General features: G+C 31.6%; 1 protein-coding gene across 1 annotated transcript in view; it reads left to right on the top strand.

The window, feature by feature from the left end:
* Positions 1 to 25,047, top strand: part of CELF5 (CUGBP Elav-like member 5) — a 108,302-nt gene that overhangs the window by 28,722 nt on the left and 54,533 nt on the right. The window contains exon 2 of the mRNA XM_051217962.1: positions 21,114 to 21,196. Coding sequence (XP_051064397.1) covers positions 21,114 to 21,196 — 83 coding nt within the window. The remainder of the gene's footprint in view (positions 1 to 21,113; positions 21,197 to 25,047) is intronic.

The following is a 25,047-nucleotide window of genomic DNA, read 5'->3' as shown; positions in this document are numbered from 1 at the left end:
ATTCACTTGCTCAGCAGTCATGAAGAAGAAATACGATAGACAGTTCTCATCGTCCAATTCGTATTCGCAAAGCCCACCCAAGGATGTTATGTGAGCTTTCAATTTCCCGTAATCACCTATAGTGTACATTATAAATTGGCAAATTCCGTACCAGGAAGGTTCGCGTGTGAGAACACTTTGTACCGCATATTGCAGACATCTTGAGCGGTCAGACATTTCCCATAAGATTGGTAAGCAAAATTCCTGATGTGGAATGCAGCGGTACCGGAAATCAGCAGCGGTCTCACAGTTTCAAACTCCCCATCCGTTAACCTGCGCATCCATGAATTACCCTGGTACCTCAGGGAATTGCACTCGTGATTGTGATGTACATTCCCACGTACAACAGTCCAATAGCCGTCTATAATCTTACAAAACATAAATGCTGGACATTGGGTGTTCATAGAAGCCCTTCATTAAAAAAAATTATAAAACAATTTACCAAATTACCTCCTCCGTCTAATACGTTGTGACGAACCGCTAGATCTTATACGCCCATTTCGCCAACACACAAATTTAATGTAGGATTTTTGATCTCTGCCAATATGCGAATCTCTCACTACATAATGACTGTAAGTCGATCTTTCAAAATTTGTGATAGTGGTCTTTAACGCTTCAACCGATGGAAACGCAACCAGAAACAAGGTAGTCAAAAAGACTTCCTCCATTTCCGTTACGTGAGAAACACCAGCGCTCGTACTCGGCACGTTACTCTGCTCCATAATGACGATTGAGATTGTGCTTCGTCGACAAGTACTGATAATTTATAACAATTTTCAAGACATAACTAACCAATTAAATCTAATTTTTGGAACTAGCCATTTCATTGGACGAAACACGGGATGAAAAATATTGTAATTTGGGGTTGGAAAATTTTTTTTAAAAAAAATGGCCGGTCGGACAATATTATTCATTTTGGAGAGATTTTTTGAATAATATAAACAATGATACGAAAATTAGTCTCATTTCATGTATTTATTATACAACTTATTTTATTACAATAATTTAGGTTTGTGTTTCCTTTTTTTTCAAAAAAAAGAAAACAAACAAACAAAACAAAGAAGTCACATGGAAACAAATTTTATTATTGGGACATGACTCAATTGACATTGGATACTTGATCATCATAACTCACTGGTTTTGTTGTTATTCACTTCAAAACAAAATAAAACTTTTATTTTCTTTTTAGATAAAAGTTTTTTTCCAATAAAAATCAATGTTTAATTAGACCATGTTCCAGTGTTTATTTGCATAATAATAATAATAATAATAATTATTATTATTATTATTATTATTATTATTATTAAAATTAATGGTTATTCGAAAACTAACTTTACCCACCCCATTTTTTCCATGAAACAGAGTTACCTTCATGTTATCTCATTAGATCTTCTATCCTACTGCTAGTAACTATTTAAATGAGTAATATATTTTATAAAATGTAAGGGATCCAAAATTTGTGTTCAGTTTCAGTATATATTTTTTTGACTCAATAGTAAAAATAAGAGGTTAGATAAAGGAGTTTGTATTGAACTTAAGAATCAGATTTCTTTTTCTCCTCTTTCTCTGTACCCTATCTATCTTTCTCAGTTGATCAGACTTGTAGTCGACCCTAGTAAAAAAAACTTATTCATGATGTAACATTGCGCAAAGTTACTAATAATGTACCAAAAGATACTAACACTATAAACCGTAATAACTGTCTTTGAATAAGAAAAATGTAACAAATGGTATAATAAATAACAAAACGATAACAACCGTTATGAAATGAATGTAACTTGTAAGCTCTGTCTGGGATGGCAACCACAAACAGAGTTCGGTCGACTGACAAACATGCCTCTGTACTGTTTGTACTTTATCAATGAGATAGCGTTATTGAATAATAATCCAGGTAAACTGTTTCACATAATGTAGAGCGGCCTAAATGGATGTTATAACACTAAAATAATTCCTAATCACAGGCTATGGTCAATGGATATCAGTCCGTGATAAAAACCACCTTCGAATTTACTGAGATTGCTGTCATAATAACGACCAATTGGCGATCTTTGCAATGTGATAGTTTCATTTCGCTGATATCCATTCCGATTGTTTATTATATCTTCTAAAATACTAGATATATAACTTGGTGATTTTTATTTCACTAAATCTTATTCAAAGGATAACAAACACTTTTTTGTGTAATCCTGTCTTATTCGTTCTTCATATTCATCACCTTTGATTGACTTCCCAGAGATATTGATGTATATTAATTGTTCTATCTATCTCTAAACACATCAACTGTTTTATTAAATTCGAAGGGAAATATACCATCTCTTAATGTCCGTAACTTGCATTGGAACCTACATACATTGAAACTATGAAAAATCTCTAAGCAAATTCATTTTCAGACTAAATAAAAAGGAATTCAATAAAGTTGATTACAGTAATTGTAAGATCTTTTGAATCAAATATTAAACAATATGTACACATATATTAATTTATTTGGCATATCAAATAAGTAGAAATATATAAGAAACAACATTTATAACTATATAGGTGGATATATGGATGTAGAGAGGAAAGGGCTAAAGGCGATTAAGATACAATAACGTAATGCTGTATGTGAATGAATTATTTATAATTTTAAAAAAAGTGGAAGCATAGATAATATATCAAGGTCATTATTAGTGGTGGGTGTTCATGTTAGAAAGAAGAAAAAGAAAAGGGTGTACTTTTTTTAATTTTCTGACGACAAAAACTACGTAAAAGTTCTAACGATATGATGGAAACATCAATAATGTTACATAATAGCAGAGCAAATAGAAAAATAATAATCAATACTGATAATTGAACGTCAGATAGTAATGCGAATTATGGTAATGATAACTAGAAAAACTATTGGAATTCCGAGAGAGAGAGAGAGTAAGAGAGATAATTGAATAGACATTGTTGTGATGAGTTTGTGGAAATCGATAAATTTCGTGGCCTTTAAAATAAAATGACCTTAGGTAACTACTGAAAACCAGAAAGCATTAGACTGACGTTTCGTCTCAGTATCCAACTCCTCGGTGACAGTACGCATTCATGGGTGCAATCCCTAGTAAGCTTGTGGATTTAGTGTACAGTTGTTTTTAACTGATTTGCGAAAAGACTATAGATAGTGTTCTTTTATTGGATATTACCGCTGAGGATCACTGTAACCATGATAGTGGGCATATAGTTAGATTAGATAGAAACCAGTCCAATAATTTTAGAATGCCATCGTATAATTGGAAACTGAGTGATGTTAAAGCTTTAGACAATCAGATTTCCCAAATAGTAATCAAATTTTATTACGCTTGTTATGTGACTTGAAAGAACTGAATTTTATCTTAAATGGGGTAGCTGTGACTCAGAGTACTATTAAGAAGTTTCAATATGATGCCAATTTTTGATGAAAGTCAACTGTACAACATTTAAGAAAATACTATTAAACAAGTTTCGGTATCCTAAACGTCAATTAGAAGTAATGCTCATTATTATTACTGTCTGACAACCATACCATTCGACACTAACTGATTTACGTTAATTGTTTACTTAGTAAAAACAAATGTCATGTTCTTTAGTCAACAGTACTGATTATAATCTGTATACCAAGTGATATCATTGATGATTGGAGCCAATCCATAGAAAGAACTAAATGATCGGACAAACATGACATTGGTTGTTAGTTATTGATAAATCAGCGTAGACATCTCAACCTTACAGGTAACCAATAAAAACATGAATAGTTCAATGGTACTTTCTCTGACTGTGAAACTATACTAGGACAGTAATTATGACAAAATTGCAGATGTGCATTCTTAGTAAGTTCTAACGAATAAAAAACTTAAATATTGACCTTCCTATCAATCACCTTTATTGACTGTGCAGTGGTTAAATTCACGATAAAACTTGAGGGAAATGGAAGAATGAATTTTATTTTCTGAATTCTCCCACAACAAAAATATTTACATTTTTGAAAAATGACAATCAGACAAGAGGGGAAGTTCATTTTTACTAAAAATTCACTCACCCATCTATTATTAATACTTGGGTGAAATTTGTCACAGAATGACCACAATTTGATTACCATTAAAAGCAAGGAAGTTCAGGACAGTAGTTACGCCTATGTATATGATTTTTCAGTAGTACATACGTAAGAAATCGCTGTATATCTAACCCAAAACCTTCAGATTTCTCTGTGAATGCTTAACAGTAGACCACTGGGTTGGCATCAAACGGTACATATCTTCGATTTCATCTCATTGAGGTCAATTCATTGTAAATACGATCTACAAATTAAACGTCTCCGTGAAACTTCTATGTTATATGTTATTAGTAAATTGTTTTGTTAAAAGTACACAGTTATTTGTTTATAAGAGTATAAAATCCTACCTAGCTATCTTCCCTATAATTTACTGACTGTTTCCCATTAATATTTAAACAATAACGTAAACAATAACAATAACCGTACATTAAGTAAACACAAACGCAAACAAAACATTCTCAATATTTGTTTACTGATGACCAGCCACATACCTTCGGATATTTCATTGTTACTGAGTATTAATGTAAATAAAACAAACTCTTGTTTATTAACCAAAAATATGATTATACTGTAATACAAAGTAAGTTATTTACAATGATATAAATAAATCAACAACATACAAAAACATTTTAATGTTACGTTAAGAATGGAAACAACCTTGTCAGGTTTGAGACAACAATCTACCAATAGCATCGCCTGATGGTTAGAAAATGTCACGTATTGATTGAGGTCACAAATCTAAACAACTGGATACCGACTCAATGGTCTGATGACTGTACACTCCCTATAAGATGTAAGGGTCGTAGGTTCGATCTCTAGTGTACACTGTTGAAAAATTACATAATAGTAATGGAAGGTCATTCAACGCTTCTTGGTTTTCGTTATCTGTCTGATTAAAATCAATCTGCAGTGTAAAACTTCGAAATCAACAATCTCACGAATTCCCGATTATCATTAAGTAGATAACAAAAAGTATATGATTTTAACCTACACTATTTAAGTGTGAGCTGCAAATCTAGTACCTATCCGGTTAAAAACCTGGTGTTTTACATATTAAAATGTCATTTTTGAGTAGTGGAACAATAAAGTAAATGGTATGAACAGTAAATTAAACAAGATTTATTTGTTACCAAGGATATTTTGAACACGTACTAATTTTGAAGTGTTATATAATTTTCTGGCATGAACTAAAAAATTATTAATAATCAAATGCACTGAATCAATGATTTTTTCCTCTTATTGGACTCCGGAAAACCACCCATCGATTATCTCACCATGAATCGAACCTAGGGTACTCAGGTACCTTAGCAAGCCCGTGACCTTACAGAACACCGATATAGCATGCAGTGATGGACGTCATAAACATTAATTCATTCCTTGTATGGTTAGGTCTTCAGTAATTACTTTGTTATCAAGTTAAATGACTCCATAAGTCAGCATTTCTTACTCGAACTTGAATAAATTCTCATCGAACCAAGTCCTCATTGAACACACTAGTCTCTAATGACTACACTAAGTCAGAACATTACTCTTACTTCTCACACAATCTCATATACTACTGCGCCCATCATTGCCAGAGGTTTTATTGCTGCTTGTGACAATCGTTATTAGGTTTTATATATTTTTGTTCTCTTGACACATGCTCTTTAATTATTAAAGCAAACCAAGTTACCAAACTCAGTGGTGAACATTTACTGGTATGTTCAAAGTGTTCCTATTTTCGATAATGTACATTTTTTTATTAATTTACAGGTGGTGTGGTCTGCATGAATTGATTTATAAAAAGAGTAGATTAGTTTTGATTCATATCACAATATACAGCTTGATGGGTAAAAATGTCAACTTACAATGAGCAGGTTAGAGATTCGTAATCTAGTTTTGTAAACTTCAGTTTAATAAATCGAATCATATCAATAGTCTCCAGGCGTTAAATAAAAGAGAGTGTGGTTCGGATTAGAGTATGAGAAACTTATACTCATTAAATGAACCACATAATAATTGTTTTATTTTAATGAACTGGTCTGCTGAAGAATAGGTCATCAGTAATTGACTAGTTATAAGAGGGGGTGACTATGCTTTCGTTAATCTGTAAGTTGTTTTAGTTATAACACTTAATTAAGAGCCCAGTCAATCTTAAAAACTAGATATGACAATAGTTACCTCAACCACCACCATTATTATCATCACCGTATACAAACATGTCTTTTGTATATAAAGTTTGCTGTAACCTGAGTAGCTTGACAGTAATATCTGTAATTTCGATACAGTAGACCAGTGAGTGTTCCAGTCTTGAAGACAGCATAGATTGCCTTCAAATTACAAACATCTCTTACTGACTGATATTACTCATAAACAACTGACACAAAATCAAAAGTTCTCGTCATTCATGTTCTACATTAAAGCACATTATCGTCTCAGCAGAACAATTTGGAGTAATATAACTTGATTGACACCGTCCAATCAACATTAGGCAATAAATAATGATAAAAGTCGGGGTTACTTAGAAATCGGCTTAATTTGTAGGTTATATTAGTCACAGATTGACCTTGGTTGAGGTCCTATCGAAGACCAGCTGATATTAGACTGCCGACCACAGCCTACTGGTTCTGATGTTTTAATCATTGCAGTTAGACTCAAACGTCCTGGGTCCGACTCCGAGTTGGATCATGGGAGCCTACATCCAAGGTACACCATTCTGGGATTAACTATTTATCTAATACTCCTTGGTTTTCAATAGTACCTCAACTGAGATCAATCTGTGATAAGAATACCATCTCTAGATATGACATTAATTAGTTTTCAGTGACCGCCTGATATGAATTCAATTATTCGTTGAATCTAAGAACTAAATGTATCTGTGTGTTGATTACTTGTGCATAAATTTGTTCATGAAAGAATTGAACTAATTTCAAATTGAATTACTAATTGGATCATGTTTTTCATTTCTACATGACAGCTATTCTACAACATATCAGTTTATTGAATTTTTTCATTTGATAAGAGATTGTTGTTTCTTATAATGATACTTTTATCCGGTTCTGCACCACACACCCATACATACATACAGATTCACATATACATGCAAACATAAATACAAGCACAGTCAAGTACACATACAAGATTACATCTTTCGATGAGAAGTAGTGTATTCATTCATACATTTTCTTTAAGTAGAATAAAAAAACGATAGAATTTTCCTAGATAATCTATGGGGAATTAGGCAAAATATGTCGATTAATAAAGTAGCATATATTTACGCATTTAAACGCACACATAAAATAAAACACACATCTAATAGGACAAACATAATGAAGTGAAATAAAAAAAAAGACAAATAACAAGTTAATCCTTGAAGAAATAACAAAAATTCATAATTGTTATCCTGTCTATTTTCTCCGGTTCTTTTTTGTTTCAATCTCTATAATACACTCTCTGTGTGCATGTGTATGTGTGCACGTGTATGCGTGCGTGAGTGAGTGCGTGCATGTTTGAGTGTTCTACATTACCCATAGTCTGTGCAGGCTTCATACAGATTAATAACGTGAAAAAAACTTGTGAGAAATGAGAAAAGAGGAAAAAAAACATTTGAAAAATACAATTAACAGATTATTTTCTATTTAATCATAATCATAATACTACTGATAAAATAATCACGTTCATAATAACACGTTTATAGAACAGTAAAGAATGATTGAATCATGTCTGGAATTATTTATAGAAATTTAATAAAGTAGTATATGTGGGCGTTGAAAAAAAGGAGAAAAAAAATCACATACAAACACACACACACACACACAAATAAGAATAATTCAAATGATTTATGAAGAAAAAATAATAATTAATTTGAGAATAATCTTTTCCTTTTTCGTTGTATAGATTAATTGTTATTAGGTAATGTAAGAAAGAAAACCAGAAAAAAAACACTTTAGACAATACTAGACAATCATTAACAATTAAACAGAAAATCAAATATTGAATTATAATTTCTATGATTTGGAACTTCATTTAGTTAGATAGTCAAGTTATATCAAGAAGCACTGGGAAACTATGTGAATGTTTGAATTTTCCAGGGATCTGATTGGAACTCTAAACAACTTTCAACCAATATCGAAGTGAGAATCTTCAATACGAACGTCAACACAGTTAGTTCTACTGTACGGAGCTGAAACTTGGAGAACTATACAGCCTCCATCAAGAAGGTACAAGTGTTTATAGACAGATGTCTACGCAAGATACTCAACATCCATTGTCCGGATACCATTAGCAACAGCCTCCTGTGGGAGAGAACAAATCAGCTTCCAGCTGAAGAGGAAATTCGGAAAAGATGATGGAAATGGATAGGACATAAATTACGCAAATCATCAAAACGGCATCACTAGGCAAGCCTTAACTTGGAATCCTGAAGGAAAGCGGAAAAAAGGAAGGCCAAAGAACACATTGCTTCGGGAAATAGAACCAGATATGAAAAAGATGAATAAGAACTGGAAAGAGCTGGGAAGGATTGCCCACGATAGGGTTGGATAGTGAATGCTGGTGAGCAGCTTATGCTCCTTCACGAGGAGTAACAGGCGTAAGATGAGATGAGATGATTCGTGACTTGTTATCCAATGGTTTATATTTCCAACTTTTGTCAGTACATATCACTGGATACTAGCTTAGTGATCTAAAGATAGTACTCTAGTTGTCAGGTCTGAATTTTCTATATTTGTTCTTTCATCATATTAGCTTCAGAGTCTATTATGAGTATGAAACAACTGTCTAGTTCTCTGTTTTTCTATGTTTGTTTAACTGAATCGGGTTCATGAAATAACCTAACTTCAAACTGATCAAACCCTAGAAAATTTCTCAACTTTCTATTCTATTTTTCCGAAATTGTTTTTATTAATTATCATACCAATATACAGGCTTACCTACATCTTAGACCAAGTTCCTGGAAGGCGAAATAATGTTAAATTTCGTATGAAGCTGAAATGTTTACAAATTTTTAATGCATAGGTGAATAAAAGCCACTGAATTGAAACTAAACGACTAATGCAATTTTAAGCTATTTCGTCTTTAAAAGCCAGTAAATAGAAATCACATGCTTGGACATATACCTAAGATCTTGAGGTGGCTTACGCCCCTCATGGGATTCTAACCCATACTACTCAAGTTTATAGTTCGAGACTCTAAAGGAAGCTATTCCAGAGTTGACTGACATTTTGTCGAGGCACTTAAACTAGCGGCTGTATTCCAACTTGACCGATAGTATTTGATCAGGACTTTTCCATCCAATAATTTTAAAGATCATTACTCAACAAATAAATAGTAATCGTGTAATATTCTTTACAAACTGACGTCATTCAGAATACCAGAGATAATTGAATTGATATTAGATGGTGGTTGGAGGTAGTCAACAGAAAAGCTTGTTGACATTGATCATCACCTAGTGATCAACCAATTGTGATCACTGAATAGATGTTTTGTTCTAGTATGGGGCACAGACTAAGGAGCTTATAAAGACGATACCTTCAAGGAGAAACCAACCACTTCAGATTCGACCTTTAAAATTGATCACATATTTTGTTAGTGGAAGTCAAGTACCATGAAACTTAGATCGTTACCATATGACCGTATTCAACTGCCTGTATTCAACAGACAAACGAACAAATCAATAATTTAAACTCACTTGGTGTTGTTCTACTTGTATCTTCAAATTGTTATTTAAGACCTCAATTGATCAGTCTCCTATTGGCATATGTGTATCCTGTGCGGACTGCCTCGATATTACCTTAAGTCACAAGCTTTTTAGGCAAAGATGGATAGTGGCTAGCAGTGGGATGCAGAACGCGCGTTTCCTAGCTAAGTGGATAACGCAATAGCGTTTGAAGAGAAAGGTAATGGGTTTGAGTCCCGGAGTGGATGTCAACTGTGAGATGCAAGTACATCCAGCTGACGAGTCCCAAATAGGACGAAACGCACATCAAACTGGATTATACTGTTAACCACTATCTATCTTTGCTTAAAAATCAATTATTTATTTACATTTAAACCACATAGTGTTTGGAAGATTGTAACCGATAAAAATAATTCATATTCATCTTTACTTTTCTTTTTTTTGTTTCTTCTTTCAATGATAAATGAAAATGTTGAAATATTTACATTTAGTGCAGACAACTTGAAATGACTGTTGAAGTTAATTTTATGACATTAAAATAAAATTTATTCAGACAAAAAAAACCTACTACACTAACAATCACTTCAATAGAATGACCAACAGGGAATTGAATTTATTCATTGAAATTGTGGTATAATTATCTCTTGTTACTTTAGTTATATTCGATACAATATTGAACACAGAGGGTTTGTGAAGATTAGACTGATTTCACCATAGATTGTTGGATGAATTCAGCTGAATTAGAGGGAAGAAAGGAAAGAGTACCGTTAAGAAAGATAGTAAACATTTCAATGGTTGTGTAGTTATGAGACCTTGTGTTCATGAATTCACACTAATATTACGAAGTTATATAAGATGACAAAACTTTAGTTCAATACTATATTATTTTACAGAAATCAATTAGTGATCTAGACAATCATTAAAATGAACAATATTTATAAATATTTCATTCTAAAACCCATTATTAGTTCACGTTTCAGTAATATGTAATTCAAACTGTAAATTCCAAGAAAAATGGTTGAAGTATTCACGAAATTATTACTCTATCTCTAACACAGATGAACAGATGCCAACTAAACCGCAAGTGATAAACTAATTAACTGTAGATTAAGTCTGGAAGGGATTAAAACATCCAGAACAAGTGGATCGATTATCTAGTTCATAGATAGAATAATCTATCATGATAACTTGCCATTGCATAAGCGTGCAAAACTCAATACTAAAAAGTATTAAGTGAATAAAGTATCAAACCCATGAGTAAAAAATAGACAATTTTAAGAGTTTTAAATCTAAACCATGAGGAGGATTACACAGTGTGATTGTTGGGAGACTGATTAAATAGTAATAATTTTCAACATTATTAGACATTTGTTTAACAGTGGTCGATTAGACGTTTGTTTCAATTGGAAAGTTATTATGATCAAAATCCTAACTAATGTGAATAGTATGTAATTGAATGTTAGTTATTCAAACGATGTTGCAAAAATTCAATCCCAATCATTAAAGAAGGATTTCTAACATTTGAAGTTATAAGGTTTCAGACCCCTAATACTGTTTAATCAGATGGCATGAATCTTATCTCTTGAATGGTTGATTTTTTAGGACACACTATAAGCTTCCAGAAATACCAACTTAGTTTTCACTGGAATGAAAATGGACCTCTTACATTCTTACATTTTATTTCTAATCAGGAGTAGTGCCAAGAGTTTCTGGAAGCATGGTGAAAGTTCGGCTGGGAAGTATCTTCTGTTTCATTCACTTATTGAGGTAACTCTCCCACAGCATATTAAGCTAATATTCCGGTTCGGGCAGGTAAAAATAGATCACAGAATAAAAATGCTATAAAATAATTTATTTTGGTAATGTAAATCATTGGTTACAAACTCAGTATTCTACAGAAGTGGCTCTGAATTTGAGATATAAACATAGTGGGTTACATCCTTCTTAGGATTGAAGTTGAATACTACTACTGAGTAATTACACACTAGGACGAAATAATTGTCTATTCCTTCATGAGTATTACTGTTTATAAAATTAAATTCAGTCCCTGATAAAAGCTAATTTCAAATGGGACAATCCCTCATAGAACAACTTATTTATACAGCCTTCTTAATTTGTAAAGGATTAGTCAAAAAATTACCAGTAGGTCTATAAAAAATTAGCACAAAAACAACTGTTTACTAAATATATTATAGTTTACACCACGAATCGACTTTCGTTGGACAACGATTGAAAACCAGGTAATATTAGATAACTGTCTCATCCTATTAGGCGATTTTTCAAAAGTACGCGCTTATGATCGTACCAGTGATTGAACTGAGGGCTTTCAGTTCTTAATACGATTGTTTAACCTTCAGATTAATGAGACAGCATTGAGTTACATTCCCAACTCCATTCAATTCATGACATTTCCTAAGTATTATTCAATGCCACTGGTAGGTCATTGCCTTACTCCTTAAATGTCAAGGTTTATCCGGTAATTACCATTAGATATTAATCACTATTAAGCATACAATATGTTAATATTTTCTAACATCGTAGTCATGGATGTTATTTACATAAAGTCTTGCTTTATCGACTTGAGATTTATCAGTCATTACTTACAACATAAATAACTATGTTAAATGAACATCAAGATTTTTCGGTATTACTGAGTGCTAACCAGCATGATGTACCCTGGACTATCATCAATAATAATGTTAGATTTCCATTGATTCCTTAAAAGGGACTGATTTATTGTTTGTTTATTTTCAATTTATTTATTCATATTATTCAACTAAGTTTTCTCCTTCTGCTTTGTATCTTACAACCATTGGTACACACACTCATATATATGTATGCATAATAAAAACAATCATATTCTTTCAGTGTGAGAGAGAAAGAGTAAACAATTTTTAAATGACTTTAAAACATTTAACCCATTCTATGTTAGTGATATTAATGGTCAAGTTGGATAGATCAGTCAGTTTAATCGTTTGATTAATTAAAAGTGAAGAGAAACAGCGTAATAATAATAATAATAGAGGGGTTGGGGCTTCCATTTCAGGATATCATCAACTGTTTATAGATTGTTTGTGATTGAATGTTGAAAATAAACATCAAGGTTAAAAATTGAGTAAATAAATAAATGAGTTATGTTTTTGTCATTTGATGATCTTAAGGTCAACTAGGATAAATAATCAACAACAAGAACGAAACGGATAAATAAATAAATCATTATTATCTCTATTTTTTTTTATAGAAAAAATTAGAATTTATATGTTATCCATTTAGTTATAGAGTTGATATTTAATTTCTATAAGATACATGATACAAATTCTGACTTAAATCAGTTAATATTTTAACCATTAAGGATTACTTATTTAGTTCACCTTAGAAACTGTGTGAGAACAATCTATAGGTGAACTCGACGAAACTCTAAGAAGCTCAGAAAAAGTTGAAGATATTCCAAAATCTTTAAGTGTAGCTTCCCTATTGGGCAAATGCTAATAACCTCCAGTGTGTGCGGGTCGAATAACTATAATGATGATTAATTGACACTGTTTGGAATAACATTCCTTTTACTTGTTTTCTGTATTCTCATTTGAGACTTGGTACGGTTCTAGCATCGAGTGCTCAAGTTATATGCGGCATAGTAAGCTCTAGATATAACAAATTGAATTAAGGTAACCCACTATTTGAAACCAGAGGTAGTTTTTTTTCTTCTCAGTCGTAAGATTCCTCAGTTGCGATCCTCATTCATGATCTATACATGGATCAAAGAGAAGGTGTTCAAGTTTCATAGTGAACCTCCATTGGTTTGCATTTCTAACCTCAGTCGATTTGCTACATTGAGCAAATATTAACTATATTTATCGATAATATCTGTCTCACGACCGACACTGTTGAACTTCAATTTATTCAATACCATATAATTAGTGTAGTAGTAAAATTTCAGAATTATTCTTTTTCTGGTTAGCGTTTTTTTAGCAAGTTAATTTTCTATGGGATGAGATCGCTAACCCCATGCCCAACCCTCCTCTTCTAACCGGGCTTGAAACCGGCAGTAGTCCCAGGGAGGATCCAGGCGGAGTTATTATTCTTACAGAAATAATTTTCTATCCTTTCTACTTCTCCGGATTTCTCTACAACGCTATATATACATATTAAATAACTTATAACACAGTTATTTTGTGTATCTCTTTAGGAGTATTGTATTCCAATATATTAATATCATATTCTACTGAGAAGGTTGTGAGTAAAACGGGATGATTACTGTATTCATTCTGGATGAAACCCAGCCTCCTCATTTGTATATTACTTTGTAGTGACTTTGTATCAAATGGAAATTGTCTCACTTCCGATTATAAAGAGATCTATTCACTGGCGTTTTTACATAGGAATTTGATATTGAATCTATTCATAAGAGAGCAGACGATGATTATTGAATTAGGTAGTTTGTAGAAATCAATTAATTCAATTAATTTCAATGATTGAGATCATTGGTCAATTGAAGCTAGATCACCATGGAAAACCTGGAAGCACTGGACGGCCGTTTTGTTCTAGTGTGGGACTCCTCTGTGACAGTGCGCATTCACGATCCTGCCTCGCAAGATTCCAGCCCAGGACCTATCAGTCTTGCGCACGAGCGCCTAACCACTAGACCACTGAGCTGGCATCCAACGGAGGTAATGTCTAATTTCAACCAATCCACGAAATTGAGCAACACATCTACCGTTGTCTTCAGTGAGTTACTATCTCACAACAAACCCAGTTGAACTGCACTAGTCACTGCTTCTCACTAGAACTCCAGGAAATACCTCTTGAAGCCAGTCACTAGTGAACATATGTTGATTAATATTAATTCAATCAAATGATAGTTATTAAGGATGTACTGATGTAAGCTGTAAAATCATCTAAAACTAAAACTGACTAAAATGAATTAAAGATAGTACACAAATTTCTCATATTGCGTAATGTGTCATTTAACCACTAGGTTAGTATTCAACTATTGAAATCTAAATTAATAAACTAACCATCTATTTCAGAATGTATAAACTGTCAAACTGTCTCTTTTCCTAATTTTTTTTCGAAAACTCAATATGAATTAAATTAATGAAATGCTTAAATAATAAGCTGTTTTACGGATTTATATTGTCTTTCTTTAATAGTTATCCAGAATTAATGATCAGTATATATGTGTATAGAAACATGTTTTGTATGACCATTATGTAACTAGTTACTCAGAGAGGATGTAGATATGTAAAACAAAGCGCCAATTTGTCTTCTGTACATTCATTTCCTAAATTAAAAAAAGGAAGACCATCTATTGAGTAGAAAGGAACTAATTTACTTATGACGAAGTAAATATTCGATTTCTCGTTAGCATCAATTATTTTATCTATACAAATAGCCTGATTTATTATAAGTATAGAATGAATAATGTTTAGATTACTTCACTTTCAAATCAAGTTGGTTTGCAATAGGAAAGTATGTTTCTTGATTACTTTCATAGTCATATAGATTGTTACACAAGTTGTTTTTTAATCCTTAAACATTGGAAATGATGTAACACCAATTTATGCATAGAAATGTTGTAAATGGAATGTTCTTTTCATTAAATTGTCATTTAACTTTTTAAAAGTTGATCAAAGGATAGTTATCTTCTTGAATTCATTGAGATGTTAACTGAATGTGAATAGTTGTAAAATGTCAAAGAAAAAGACTTGAAACTTAGAAGAAGGATATTTCAACAGTATTGTGCTGAATTGATTGATTTTATCCACAAATTATTCGTTGTCTTTCCAGATAGCATCTTAGGGAAACAGGTGGCTTACTCAATAAGTTCACTGGTTACTGAATGAGTTAAATGCGGTTCTCTGGAAAATGGTCTCTAGTTTTCAATCTAAAGAGGAGAGAAGCAATCTATTAACAGTCCTAGATTTTATTTTTGTGCTAGTAGGCATTCACTTAGTGTGACACTCAACAACACTGCCTCAAAACCCAAAAGAAGCATTGCTTTCATCAAGATTGTTGATACTGAGGCGTCTTGACTAGCTTAAAGCTGAAGTTCAGACCTTATAGTCAATCACTTCCAGCCAGTTAACAACAAGAGGTAGTACACGTGATATTTCATTGCTGAGACTAGCAACTACATTCAAATTTGAACTAATGAGTAAAGGCATATTAATCAGAAGTCGTCAACTGTATGTCTTTTTAAAATCGATAACCAAAAAAGTTATCAATTTATAAATGGCAGTATTATTAGAAAATCCATTTTGTATTTTTGCTTCTTGATACAACGTCTCAATTTTGTCAACTAGTAAAATGTGTACCCTCACAATGAATGATGAGTTGTGTTAAGACCACCCAGTACTTTTAGTTTAAAAGTTAAGTTATTAACTGTTATATCATAAGATTAGTTACCAATGTTAAACATTAGTTAATGAATAATGTATTGTATTGATCATTTAATAAAATCAGTAACAACTATCTGAGTAATTTTTCTTTAATAAAATGTTTTTGAAAACTTAACATTTTAAGAAGTGAACTTTACTCATTTAAAGAAAATAGAATATTACTATGCAATATACAAATGATGAATAGTTAATAATTTTAATCCCCCCCCCACCTCCTTCCCTCGCTCCCTTCAAATACTTTCTTTGTTCTATTCACTTAATTTACTCATACTCACAAATAACATAAACTAGCAAAAACTTTTCTTTTTTAAAGAAGGGAAACACGATACTACTTATTTATTTATTCATTCAAAAGTTCTAATGAATTATGTTTTTATCTGTAAATTCGTTGTTTTAACTAGTGTTATTTCGCGCTACTTCCTTTTTTTTTTACAATATATGTCTCACCAGTGATTGACATGACAATGAAAATGAGAACGATTGTGTACAATAGTAATGGTAACTTATTCATATTACCAACAACAACAACAAAATTGTTGAGAAATAATTGAAATTCTCAATCATTAATCAATTAATTGAAAAACAAATTTATTGTTTCGTCATATTTGTGAAAGTAGAATAGAATTTTAGATCTCTATAATGGTGGGGGATAGGAGTGGGTAGTTCTAATAAAGAATAAACAAATAATACAACCCGGTTATTAAATTCTCACCATTCTTATAATTAATAAAATTTTTCAAAAAAAAAATAGCGAACAGAATGAATCAGTTAGGTGATTAATTACTGAATTAGTAATAAAGTGAATCAAATAGTTAGAAGGTTCATTGAAATAAATTTTACATGTTAAAAAAATAGACATCACATTCCATCCGGTCGTGAACACACAACGATTTGAAAAGATGTGTATAAAGAATGGTCTTTCTAAAAAGAACACAATTATAATAGTAGTAGAAGGATGAATGAAAACAGAAAAGTCTAATGGTGATGATATTAACTAATCATATGGTGCTTCTCACATACATTGAGAACTAAATTCTCAATGATCGATTTCTACTCAAATTAGTTACTGATACAAATTTCTACGTTTGAACAACCCAGCTATGCAAAAGATGAAGTGTGAGAAAGAATGTCAAATTCTATCTAAGCGGTCTAGATGTATTCCACTCACTTTGCAAGATTTAAAGTTTCTGATTCTTACTGAATAAACGATTGTGGATTATCACCACTGATAAGTTCATATATAATATGTGCACGTCTCCTGGTTTTCATTATCTCTAGATGATGTTGGTTGACAAGGAGACATTTTCCTTAACTTACTAAAACCCATTTGTAAAATTAATAAATAAATTGTAAGCAAATGGATAAGAAAAATTTTTAAAACGTTTATAATGAACAGCAGTTTTGTCCTAATACAGTGCTCCTCAGACGTACGTATCAAACATTTAATTGCCCTCAAGTCCACTGAGTTATAAGACAACATTACAGCAGATCCAACTTCAATTAATTTATGTTTTAGTACGAAAATTATTCAATCCTGCTGATAAACATTTTTTCGTTCCCTGGTATAATATGCATTTCTGGAGACTAATGCAATATGACTATTCAGTGCGTCCTGGCCTCGAACTCAGTTTAGAATTACTCTCTCAGTTATAGTAACTTTATCAATCTAAACTATTTTCAGATTAAAATGAGCCATTACAAACCTTTCAATCATAATAATAAGATTTTCTCAACAAAATTTTAAAAAAAGATACCATTTAGGCTTTGGATACCCCTGAGAGACGGTTGAAGTGTATTTCAATCAGAATACAATAAAATTGTTAGATTGCTTAGTAACATGTGTTTTCATCGATCAGGTATTTTCTCATATCTAAATCTTAGGTCATACAAAAAAATTAATGTCTCAAAGATGTCGAAAGAAATAGATTAAAATTGACTGAGAGTCGGAGAAATAGAGACATTCTCTATATTCATTATTTCTAGTAGTAGTTATTGTTACACATATAAGTAAAGTAATTATTTTAAAAGAAACTAGCCAAAACTATGTTATACTGACTGAATGTAATCTGATTCGGTAATCCATTAATTTACTTGTTTTGTTCAACACAAAATGATAGAGACATACACACATATACCTCATGCAGACATCAATATAATTAATTAGATGTTTGAGTGAAACAATTCTACATTATTATCCACATATGTTAATAGATATACATATGCAAACCTGTATCTTATCATTTCGGACACACATAAACTAACATTAATTGAAACTTTCTTAAACGAGAGTTTTGCTTAAAACAACTTTGAACACATAGCAACGACTTAGTTATGCTTATTTTCCAAAAAATCTATTTCGGTTGAAGGGGTCTCGTGGAGATCGGTTTTATTTGTAGATTGTGTTCAACGTAGACTGCTTTCAGTAAGAGCGCCATTGAAAACCAGGGGTCAGTGGACACCAATTTTGTCCTACTATACGACTTCCAAATGCAAGTGAACATACACGACCTTATGAGGTATCACATCTAGAAACTTCAGGTTCCACTTTGACCCCTGAGATTAATTTGTGATTAATATAACTTACACAAAGAACATTTACTTGTGAACCGTAGATTTTGGAAGGGTAAAAGTTTGAGTCACTCCCTTATTCAAAAAATATTGTTTTTAACTTTATTTACTATAAACTAAATAAATAATGGTACAATTCGATTGATAGATTGTTTATCAAAGAGAAATTTTACCGAAATTAAGGACACTTTTCTAAATTTAATTGCCTAATTAATGTTGACATAATGAAAGACGTACATGTGGACCTGCCTATCAGACTCGAATGGATGACTTGTAGATTCTAGAGTAAAGTAAAAAGTGAGTGATATTTATCTTTCATAATTTAAAAACTCTTATGGAAACACTTAAATATAATCTCCACACTGTTTAACTTTTTTTTGGTTTTCATCATCATTAAGTTACAATGATAATGTTGAACGTGTCAAACCGGTACTTCTTTCTATATAGATTGTGCATACCACCGAAATCGATTAACTCCTGATTTAATATATTTTGTTTACAGGATAGTTGCCAAGAGACTATTTGAATAATAGACGAGCTATTGAAGTGTAGGTATGTTAAAGTAGGTGTTTTCTACGAACAGCTACATTGTATCGCCATCTCATAACTCTATCCCACTAACGTTTGAATGAATTCAACAATAAAAATTTTGTACGTGACTATTTCCCATGACATTTCTCTTTGCTATAAGAATAATGAGAAGATATTCACACTCGGATTAATGAGGTTATGTAGGAATATTATTTTAACAATAAGGTCTAGAAACTGTCTTAATAAACCTTAAAAAACTGATGAACTTTTTGGTTCACGACTTTTCACTAGTAGGCATTCAAAATCTTATAACAAATTGAACTCCGAGTATTTCGACCTCACAGTAAACACGACAATCTCAGGCTACTGAATTGATATTTAGTAGATCACATTCCCCTTTTCAGAAATTCTCATCGATCTAATCCAAATACCTAACATCATTGTATAATGCACACGATGTCAAGCCACTAAAAATTATAGCTACGTTGCAATTTGATCAATAGAATTCCAGTAGCACCTATCACCAGACGAACATGACGTTGCTCACTGCTCAGTGATCAATCAATATAAGTATTTCAGATTAGCTAAGTGGTTATGTTGCAGACTGTTAAAGTGTATGAAGCCGATTTTAATCACACAGGAAAGATAAGTTCCCTCAAGTTTAAGGATATGCTCTTCTGAAAAGTGTCAACTAACATGAAATCTACATCAAGAAGAGTTCTCCACTCACTGACTGCCTCAAACCACCTAGGAGTGTTGATATACAACTAGACGTATTGATATCTATGAAAAAATAATTGATTAATACGAGGGAATGAGAAACTAATCAAAACTATTTACATAGTGATTGAATATGACATAAAATGATGAAAATGTAAACGTAATTTTGTACTTAGTTATATGGTCAGAATAAACAAAAAATGATCATGTAAACGTTTTCGGACGTAAGGAGATCAGAAATGTAATTGGATAGATTTCTATAACCTAATTTCATATTTAAAAACAAGAAATCTAAAAGTTGTGGTTTAGTTGGATAAAATTTCATAGATAAGTTTAGAAGAACTACCTATGTAACAGTTAAGTGTGAAGTATTAATTGAATGTACTGAAAATAACTACTACCTGTTTCCCTTCTGTATTCTTTACTGAATTGTACAGATTGATATTCATAAATATCATAATAAATCTGTCTAGTTTCATTCATAATATAGCCCCAACTATACAGGATTAGTAAGATTGATAAATTATTAGAATAGGAGGGTGGTGGAGATTGTAATGATTTTTTATTAGTTGATTTCATGAGTCGTCTTAGTATGGGACTGTTCGACAGTGCGGAAAAGCCGTGCAGTGCTTCCAAGTTTTCAATGGCGGTCTAGTTTACATCAACTGATGAATTCAATTATTGAAGAAATCGATAAATCGATATGAATCATTAATATTTCTGTAATAATCTAAATCAATTAACTACTTAAGTTTAGTCAACATAAGTAGTATAACACTTATATATATATTTTTAATTCTATTCAATATAATAATTTTATATAAAATATAATCTCACATGATTATTTCTATGTCAAAAAGAATAACAAAGTTTTATAGAGTAATATTAATACCTGGTAATTATTTATAAATATTTCATGATTATATAACAGTTTTTTTGTCTTTTCTTTGTTCCGGAAGAATAATCATCATAACAGCTCAACATGTTCATTGAGACTTTATTTTAAGCCAATTAAAATATGTAGATATTTTCTAAAGCTATTTAGTTGTTGTTTTATTTTTTTGTATTTTGAATCCATAGCTTTTAGTCAAAATAATAATAATAATAATAATAATACAATTAATGATCTGTACAATGTTTCAATTTATAGGTTGTGCCTTCGTTACATTTTGTCATAGACAATCAGCTTTAAAATGTCAAGATGCTTTACATGGTAAACAGACGTTGCCTGGGGTAAGTTTAGCAATAATTAATAATAATAATTATTATTATAATTAATACCCACTTACACACCTACACACACATACACACACAAATAATTTGAAATACGTTGTTAGGTAAACCAAAAAAATAAGACACACATGTTTGGTAAGATGGGAAATTGATGTTTTCTTTAAATTTCATGAATGGATAAGGGGATAAATGTGCTCAGATAACTTATACAAATACTTTAGGAAAGAATGATATTAATTCAAATGTAGCGTGAAAGATTTGATTAAAATAATATAACATGGGTAACTGTAGGGGATTTGTTACAATTCTTTTTGCCATGATTTTCAATACTTCATCTATAAGATAATAATAATAATTGTTATTATTATTATTATTATTAAGAATAGTTCTACCACAGTAGTGTTATTAGACGTGGCATAATTACGAATTCTATGAGGTTTTCGAATTACATTAACATTATTTTGAAATTACGTGTAACACGTTTTTTCTCTCTGCCTACAGTTATTGACTGATATCTTATTCAATTAAAGATTTTGTGAAGTTTATTAAATGAAGAATAATTTTCAGTTATTTTTCAATCATCATCCATAACAATTAACTAAAACTTGAGAAATTAACTTCATATTCTTTGTGACAAATAATCTTAATCAAGTCGTCAGTGAAACAGATATTACCAGTGACAATAAATGATCTTAACAATCAACCACATATTCATTGTATTCGGTTTTGATTTGTGTGAATGCTGGGATACTGCCCGGGTACCCAAACTAAAGCAGGTGGTTTTCCTAGGAGGTCACGCCTGGAGACTTTGACCTAAAGGTCCTACCCAAAAGGCAGTGGAACAACGTCAGAAGATGCAACTCCATGGTAGCCGGTGATCAGCGATTGGTTCATACGCCACTTGTTCTTTCAGGAACTAATCGAATGATTTATGTGGCGCATATCTATTTGGTAGCTCCTCGTACCAATGTTTACGTGTTTTAATAATAGAATGAATAAGTAAACATTGTATTCGGTGATTCGCGCCATTAAATTCCAACTCAGTGGTTTAAATGGTTAAGGGTTCACTAGTAAGATTTTACTATGTTAACTTCATTTTTTTCCGAGAGACCATGATTGTACGCCCCCAAATAAGAAAGAAAGGGACAAGTAGCCTCCCAGTTTTCAAATAAACTTCAAGTGATGTCACACTTTTATAAGTCAAACTAATTTCTACAAAACTTTAATCAGTTAAAATATAGTTTACATCATGAACTGATATCCACCTTAGCACTGGTGGATAATTAATAAAAAAATACTTGTCAATTGATATATTCATCCTAGTTTGCGAATCCTAATAATTTTGAACTCATGAGTTTCAAGCCTAATGACAAGCATAATGCTATCAATGATAAACCTTTCAAACTTTATTTCCAATGAAAGATAATAAAAATAAGTCAATAAAGGGTTATGAGGACTAGTTAAAGGCCTCGTGTTTCTGGTAATGATCCAATACAGAGTGGCTGGATGAGGATTATTCTGAGTTTTTAATCTATGATGAAACATCCAAATACTGTTTCCTAATATTCAACAATTTTCCAGTTTCGATCAATCCTGAAAGTAAAATAATTAAAAGTTTACTTTTCCTCTCTTTAACACAGTGTTTTTTCTCATTTTTCTTGATTCATATGCAAAACTTTTAAAATTCTTAAATAGTGTTTGATATAGCATAAAATAAAATGATTTCAAAGAAACAACATTATTTATTCAACGGACTGATGTTAGCTAAACAATCAGTGAAACTACCAGAAAACACTAGACAATTGTTGCAATTTGGTATACAACTGCAGAGGCAGTGTTCATCCAAAATCCCACCGAAGATCAAACTCAGAAACTCTAGATTTGACAGCGAGCGCCTTAAATTTATATTATTGAGTCGGCTCCGATAGTTTGAATCCTCACCGTTAGTCATTTTATAATATTGTGAAACCATTTCTGAATGTTATTTTTGAGAAATTACATCACATCTGATACTAATGAAATTCACCAATCACGTTTTCTCACTAAAATTCTCGAAATTAACGCTTAGTGAGCACATGATTATTATTAATAGTAATAGTATTGGTATGGGAGATTTATAGAAGTTGATGAATTGTATAATTCCCATCATGATCTGATCGAGTTTTATCTTAAATGGGGATGTGAATATATACCGTTGTAGAGTTCCATACCATGACGAAACGATCACTGCACGATGTTGCCAATCACATTCAAAAATGTCTACAAAGCCTATGCATTAATGACAATATCGATTAGTCATAATACTTAGGGAGAAAATGTTTTGATAATTTTTATGAACATATCCTAACTTATTTTAATTCTCTTAATGAAACAGTCGGCCAATGTTGTTACACAACATGTACCGATTTAAAGTAAAAAAAACAAAAACAAATAATTATCTTATTAATTATGTATCAATAGGCTATTCCATATATATTTATACTGTTCAGTAGAATAAGAGATAGTCAATTAATCAAATTATTATTTATGTGAATTGTAATATACAATTCTTGAAGTAGGTTTTGCCGAATCGTTTGGATAGTTTGAAGAGGCGAATCAGCCAGATTATATTCAACCACCATTTTGTCTCATTACGATGCTCAGTAAAATCATGATCTTCATGTAGAGGTTTGAACACACTAATTCTCTCTATCTCTCAGTAATCATGATGTATTCCAGTTAAAGATTTCGCTGTTCTACGTCTTTAACTTTATTTATATTTATAATATGATGATGAAATCTTCATTCAGTGTTATCTCTCCTAGTCAACATTTATGACAGTTAGGTAATATCATTTTAAAATGGTCAAATATATTTTTTAAGAATTGGATAAATTCTTGTACAATCATCTATTGACTAGGTTCGAAACAAATTCCATCAAGAGTTTTGCTGGAATATTATTATCTATGGAGTGGGACAATTATAGAGTAGGACACCAAGAAAACAATAATATTGTAAGATCATTTTTACTCTATATTGTTAATTGACTGAAGCCATCACAATCCGATTTACTTGATTTATATTCAGTAGCTACATCGTATTTATTGTAACAGTTACAGCTTCACTGTACTGAATTCCCATTGTAAAGTCATGAGTGTACACTGCTGTTTAGCCCAATACTAAAGATCTCTATAAGATTACATCCAACTAATTAATAACAGTCAGTATAGGATTGTGAAGATTGTTGGATTTAATTATAATCATGTAACAACCATTGCTGCACTTATTGAAATACACCATCAGACCCTTGGCTCAATGATATAGAAGTTAAGTCTTCGCGTGCAAGATTGAAGGTTCTCAGTTCTATTCACACTTGGGGGGCGATGGACGCTCACTTCTGAGGAGACATCAACAGCAAGAAATTGATGAAGATTATCAGTAATGAAAGTTTTTAGAAGTACTTCAACTAAGGATTTGATCACTGGCATAGTTGAGATTGCATATATTCCATTCAGCAATTTCATAAGCTAGGATGAAACCAATCGACTCAGTGATCCGCCAACTTTTAAACAGTTATCTAGCTTCATTCAATCCCTGAAATCAATTGTAAATATGAAGGAGGCTATGATAGAAAAAAAAACTTTTCTGAACGAAAAACAAAAAAAAGTCATTCAAATTCACAGATTATTAACTATCAGATATAAATAGAATTTTATTTCATGTCTTTCATGAATTGAAATACTGTCTTCTCATTTAAAAAAACAAAACACAACAAAATTTCAATTCGGTTTTAATTAAACAGAACATAAAGATAAATATATATCGTTCGATAGAATAGAAAGTTGAATAATAAGTGAAGTGAGAAGTGGTTG

Source organism: Schistosoma haematobium, chromosome 7 (genome assembly GCF_000699445.3).
Source record: "Schistosoma haematobium chromosome 7, whole genome shotgun sequence".
Taxonomy (NCBI): Eukaryota; Metazoa; Platyhelminthes; class Trematoda; order Strigeidida; family Schistosomatidae; genus Schistosoma; species Schistosoma haematobium.
Note: the sequence above shows the minus strand (reverse complement) of the source record. Positions and strands in the feature narration are given on the sequence as shown.